General features: G+C 45.1%; 1 protein-coding gene across 1 annotated transcript; it reads left to right on the top strand.

The window, feature by feature from the left end:
• Positions 1-5038: 5038 nt before the first annotated feature.
• LOC149390718 (uncharacterized) lies at positions 5039-6152 on the top strand. Its single transcript, XM_089619846.1, has 3 exons — positions 5039-5486; positions 5675-5896; positions 6004-6152. The coding sequence occupies exons 1-3, from the start codon at positions 5039-5041 to the stop codon at positions 6150-6152; spliced, it is 819 nt and encodes a 272-aa protein (XP_089475972.1).
• Positions 6153-6356: the final 204 nt, after the last annotated feature.

Here is a 6356-nt window from a genome sequence, read left to right as displayed (position 1 = left end):
CGATTTTCTTGACTTGAGCGTAAGTGATGAGGATAGTCCATCAGAGGAGAATAAAGAGGAAATTGCCCTGGCTCCTTCTGAATGCTTCAACGACATCACGTCGGCTGGAGGTGGGGAACTCAGTGATGAATTTCTACTTCATGCCTATGAAGTCATCATGTCACAGACTGGGTCCACAGGAAGTGTGAAGTCCTCCACATGAGAAATGGAGCACGAGCTCAGTGATGAGGTCCTTCTTGAGGCATACAATACTCTGTTTGTGAAATGGGCCGATGAGTCCAATGCCTTTCTCGGGCAGAAATCCAGTATTGAAGAATTGGAGGCTAAGCAATCTAGCTTACTCGAGGAGACATAAGGACTCTCCTGACATGCTGAAGAACATGATTGAATCGCTGCTTGGTGCAAAGTCTCACCATCTTGAGGCCATTGACAGTTTGAAGAAACAAATCGCTAAACTCAAGGCTAATCTAGTGAATATGACTAAGTCTGTTCAGATGCTTAACTTAGGAACTTCCAGCCTCAATGAGATCCTGAAGATTAGGAAACCGTCCTCAAGTCATAGAGGACTTAGATATCATTATGGCGCCTCTACCTCACGCAAGACTGTCTTTGTGTCTCCGTCTCAGGTGCCAGTGGAGAATAGACGCAAGGTGTCTCCACCATCTCAGAAGACATCAAGTCATGTTCTTCCAAAGCCAAGGTCTGCTCCTAAGCCTAACTGGAGATGTCATTTCTCTGGAAAATGGGGGCTTATCCGCCATTTCTGCTATTCTCTTTATGGCAGGTTTCTAGAGAGGAAGAACACTGGTCAAAATGTTCTCTATACTCAGAGTAGATTCCCCAGGATGAAGGTGGATCTGAGAGAACGTTCAGAGAGGCAGACCTCGCGTACCTCTGCTGGTCAAGTGTGGAGAATCAAACACGACCAAAGAGCTTTTGTCGCTTATACCTCTCTCAAAGCCACTGCAAGAGAGGACTGGTATTTTGATAGTGGATGCTCACGACATATGACTGGAGAATGGTCTTTTCTAAATAACGTGCAGAGTTGTTCTAAGAGGCATGTCATGTTTGGAGGGGGATCGATTGGCACTATGGTTGGGAAAGGAAAGTTAAATGTTTCAGTTCTCGACAACATCTTTCTGGTTGATGGGCTCTAAGCAAACTTGATTAGCATTAGTCAGTTATGCGACCAAGATTTGACAGTCACTTTCACTAAGAACGACTGCTCACTCACGCGTGATGACAAGACAGTGTACATGAAGGGCTTAAGGTCGCCTGAAAATTGCTACCTTTGGTCTGCTCCTTCTACTTTGTCTTTCACCTGTCTTGTTAGCAAAGCTGATGCCATTGATCTTTGGCATAAAAGACTTGGGCACTTGAATCTACGGAGTTTGGGCAATCTTGTGTCCAAAGCTGTTAGATGTCTTCCTAACTTGAAGATCAAAGAAGGGAGGATCCGTGTTCAGTGTCAAGTAGGGAGACAAATGCGTGCGTCTTACAAGAAGGTAGACTTCCTCACCATTTCTCATGGTTTGGAACTTCTCTACATGGACCTCATGAGTCCCATGCAAGTTGAGAGTCTGGGTGGAAGAAGATATATCCTGGTAGTTGTTGATGACTACTCAAGGTACACTTGGGTTGAGTTTCTCAGAGAGAAGTCTAATGCCTTTGGTGCATTCCACACCCTGATTCTGAGGTTGCAGCGTGAGAAGGAGAACACTTCAGGCAAGATCACAAAGATTCACAGCGACCATGGAAAGGAATTTGAGAATAGCAAATTTCTTGAGTTCTGCACTTCTTAAGGGATCATGCATGAGTTCTCTGCCCCTATCACGCCTCAACAGAATGGCATTGTAGAGCGAAAGAACAGAAAAAATCCAAGAAATAGCACGGGTTAAGCTTCACGCCAAGTCCCTTTCGTATCGCTTCTGGGCAAAAGCTGTAAATACTGCGTGTCATATCCACAATCGGGTCTTGATACGTCTCGGCATGTCCTACACAAGTTATGAAATATGGAGGGGAAGGAAGCCTAATGTCAAGAATTTCAGATCTTTGGCAATACGTGTTTTGTTCTTGGTGACAGAGAACCCATGAAGAAGATGGATGCTAAGAGTGAGGAGACCATTTTCTTGGGCTACACACTCAGTGGTGTTGCCTTCGGGGTTTTCAACAAGAGGACTCAGTGTATCATGGAGTCAAGGAATGTGGTGGTCGATGATGAAGACAAGGTTTCTGAGGAGGATGAAGTAGTGTCTCTCTTGATGTTCATTCCAGTATCACAGAAGATGCTCATACACTGATGAAGCTTCCGCTGTCCCAAGAGAAAGAGCTGATTCTGACTCTCTGGTGAAGAAAGTCTCGAGTAGAGTCAAGAAGAATCATCCTACAGAAGCTATTATCGGCAACCTGCATGAAGGAGTCACCACCAAGAGAAAAGAACCTGTCAATTACAAGGAAATGATAGGCAACGTTTGCTTCGCATCCAGAATTGAGCCAAAGAATGTCACTGAGGCTGTTAGTGACGAGTTTTGGATGATAGCCATGCAAGAAGAATTACTTTAGTTTGAGAGGAATGAGGTCTGGAAGCTTGTTCCCAGACCTGAGGAAGTGAATGTTATTGGAACAAAATGGATCTTCAAGAACAAATCTGATACTCTTGGCAATGTCACGAGGAATAAAGCCAGATTGGTTGCTCAGGGTTATTCTCAGATTGAGGGCCTAGATTTTGATGAGACTTTTGCTCATGTGGCTAGACATGAAGCTATTCGACTCCTTCTTGGTATTTCATGCCTCAAGAGGTTCAAGCTGTTTCAGATGGATGTCAATAGTGCTTTTCTGAATGGTGTTCTGAATGAAGAAGTGTACGTTGAGCAGCCCAATGGATTTGTAGATCCTAAGTTTCCAAACCATGTTTACAAGCTCCACAAAGCTTTGTATGGTCTGAAACAGGCTCCACAGGCTTGGTACGAGCGTCTTGCATAATATCTGACTCAGAAGGGATACATCCGAGGGGTGAAGGATCAAACTCTCTTCATCAAGAGATCTGGCTCGGAGATGATGTTCGCTCAGATCTATGTGGAGGACATAGTGTTTAGTGGGATGTCCCAAACCATTGTGGACCACTTTGTGGAATAAATGCAATCTGAGTTTGAGATGAGTATGGTGGGAGAGCTCTCTTACTTCTTGGGTTTTTAGATCAAACAGTTTGAAGAGGGAATCTTCCTGTCTCAAGGGAAATATGCCAAGGAATTGGTTAAGAAATTTGGTCTTGAATCAGGAAAGCCTAAGAGGACCCCAGCTTCTGCTACAGTCAAGCTCTCTAAAGAAGATGGAGCTCAACCGGTTGATACCAAATTGTACAGGAGCATGATCGGGAATCTCCTGTATTTGACAGATAGCCGACCAGAGATTTCTTACTCAGTGGGTGTTTGTGCAAGGTTCTAGGCTCAACCTACTACAACCCACCTGAGCTATGTCAAGAGGATTATCAAGTACATTCATGGCACTACCGACTATGGTATCCTCTACTCCTTTGACACAAATTCTTGTTGTGTGGGTTTTTCTGATGCAGATTGGGGAGGCAACTCTGATGATGGAAAAAAGCACCTTAAGAGGTTTCTTCTTTCTTAGGAACAACTTGGTCTCTTGGTTCAGCAAGAAACAGAATTGTGTCTCACTCTCCACGGCTGAAGCTGAGTACATCGCTGCTGGTGCTGCTTGTAGTGAACTGGTCTATTTCAAATCTATGCTGGAAGAGTACGATGTTCCATAGGATGTCGTCACGTTGTGCTGTGACAACACCAGGAGATCAATATAGCCAAGAATCCGGTTCAACACAGCAAGACAAAGCATATTGAGATAAGGCACCACTACATCAGAGATCTTGTGAATTATAAGATTATGTCCTTGGAATACGTCAGCATCGAAAATCAGCTGGCAGATATATTTACAAAACCCCTGGATATTATTAAGTTCGAAAAATTGGGCTTTGCATTGGGTGTTTGCATTCCCGATTTGTAGCAAACAACGGGCTGGTCGAGGACATGTTTGGGCCTGTGTCTTGGTCACTTAAAGGCCCATTCGGGGTAGTTATTTTGTCTTAGAGATATCTCGAAACGCAGCGTTCCAATGGTTCAGTGTTAAGCTCTTTGTGACGGTTTATTTCCCGAGAAAGGTCACGATTTGCTTAGCTGTCATAATTACTTTCACTGAACTCACTAGTGTCAGCAGTTCTTTTTCAAATTCTCTTCCTCTGGTTCATCTTCGTTTCCCTAAGCGCGAAATTGTTATTGTGTCAGTGAAAATGGTTCACACTAGAACACGAAAGGGTTCTATCGCTAAAAGCAGCGGGAAATGAAGTGGAAGGAAGTTCTCCGGCTTGAAGAAGATCATCTCAGAGGTTAATAGGCATACGATAAAGATCATCAAGGCTAAGAAGGACATGGTCGATGGTTCAGCCGGAGATCCTGTGCCTCAGACAGAAACTCCCAACCTTCGCGAGGATTTGCCCACATTCCCCCAAGTAAAGGGAATTGTACTCTCTCGCTCAGTTTCTCCTTCTAGGGTTTCGTCTAGCAGCATGCAACAGGCTGGTCCGTCTGGATCGAGTCAGACTGAGAGAAAGAATGTGTCTTCTGTCGCCAGTGTCATGCTCTACCTCGGAAAGCCTTAAAAGGCTGGTGTCAGAAACACACCATCTGACAACCCTAACCCATCCCAGACCAAAGCAGAGATCGACAGCCCGACTCTTGCTGAAATGACCAGGGAACTGAAGGGGAATGGGTACTCGTCTGAGGAGATTGAGGAGGGCCCAAAGGATTGGATCTCTTAAGAGACTTCGACAGGGTCATGGGCACTAGGATCCTTCCTCAGCATGGTGAAGAGTCTGTTCCCGCTTCGTCCCCGAAGAAGAATGAGAAGCCAAAGAAGAAGAAGGTGAAAAAGGTGGCCAAGGCGAAAAAGCAAAAAATGGTTCATGAGGTTAAGCTTGTTGAAGAAGTTCAAGAAGAAGAAGAGCAATAAGAGGATATGGCAGACCATGTCACTAACTTCTTTGAAGAAAAGGTTGAAGAAGAGAGGGTCCCCCGTGAAGAAAAAGAAGAAGAAGGTCCCTTGGCAAGAAGTGCCAGACGTTCCCATTATGGGTCTCTCCTTCCACACCCTGAAGAACGCAGAGAGATGGAAGTACGTCATCCTCTGCAGCATTACCCCGAAGCATGTGTTGTTGGATGAGGCCCTGGGCTGCACTGATATCGTCAACCTTCTCAAGGAAGTTGGCCTCTTCTCTTCTGTTACTACAGTGTGTTCATATCACGCTCAGTTGGTGCGGGAATTCATAGTGGACCGGCCAGACCAAGTCGATGATCCGATCTCCCCGAACTTCCATAAGATTGTGGTGAGGACCAAGTGCATTGAGTTCTCTCCCAAAGTGATCACGAGTTCCTGGGGTCGGTTGCTCCTACGTCTGAAGACCATATACCCTCCAGGTTTGAGCTTGTGAAGGAACTGTCGTGTGGAAAAGATGAGAAGGGTTGGCCTGAGACTGACTTAATCCGAGCCTCTCTACCTAGCTCCAAGTACTCCGTCTTGCACAAGATCGGAGTCAAAAACTGGCTTCCCTCTGCTCACTCCACATGTGTCTCCCTTGGCCTTGCTAAATTTTTATACATGATAGGGACTGGCAAGACATTGGATTTTGGGAAGTTCTTCTACTCCCAAATCAACAAGAATGCAGGCTCCGACGCCGTCAAGCATGCAGGCTCCGACGCCATCAAGCTTTCCATAGCCTACACGCCTATGATTACTGGGATCATTTTTCGCCAGCACCCGGACATTCTTACTCCTGAGAAACTAAGGCCTGCAGCTCGGATCCGAGCAAAATCACATTCAGCTACAAGTTTTTCCAGAAGCACCATGTAGCTGATATTTAGAAGCCGCCTCAGACAAGTCTTCCTCATGCCAAGTTCTTATCATTTGATGCGCCAGTTATGCCGCCTATTTCAGTGGACATCAGGAAGCTCATTGGTCTCTCTATTCAGGATAAGATTCAACAATTGGAGTCCTTCATTGCCATGTCCTCAGAGCGCAAGAAGACCCTTGAGGAAGCTTTAACGAAGATGTTCTTTGGAGACGCTGCCTCGACTTTTTGCTGATCACCCTATTTGCTCAAGAATTTGGTTGTTATGTTCTTATTTCCTGTTTCCTCATCCTCCATCTCAAATCCTCTGGTCTGTAATATTTATTTTCTTACTCTAAGTCTCTCTCTTTTTTTTTGTCTTTGCTTGGAAAAAAAGGGGGAGTCAATTGCAACTCTGTTTTTCTGCTTTCAAACTGATGCAATGCTATATATTAGTGTG

This window comes from Urtica dioica, chromosome 7 (assembly GCF_054948205.1).
Source record: "Urtica dioica subsp. dioica isolate 48M chromosome 7, U.dioica_male_clone48M_v1_H2, whole genome shotgun sequence".
In the NCBI taxonomy this organism is placed as follows: domain Eukaryota; kingdom Viridiplantae; phylum Streptophyta; class Magnoliopsida; order Rosales; family Urticaceae; genus Urtica; species Urtica dioica.
Note: the sequence above shows the minus strand (reverse complement) of the source record. Positions and strands in the feature narration are given on the sequence as shown.

Coding starts and splice junctions, on each gene's coding strand:
- LOC149390718 (XM_089619846.1), top strand. CDS start 5,039: ATGTCACTAACTTCTTTGAAGAAAAGGTTGAAGAAGAGAGGGTCCCCC. Junction 5,487..5,674: donor GAAGACCATATACCCTCCAG/GTTTGAGCTTGT, acceptor TATACATGATAG/GGACTGGCAAGACATTGGAT. Junction 5,897..6,003: donor AAAATCACATTCAGCTACAA/GTTTTTCCAGAA, acceptor CGCCTATTTCAG/TGGACATCAGGAAGCTCATT.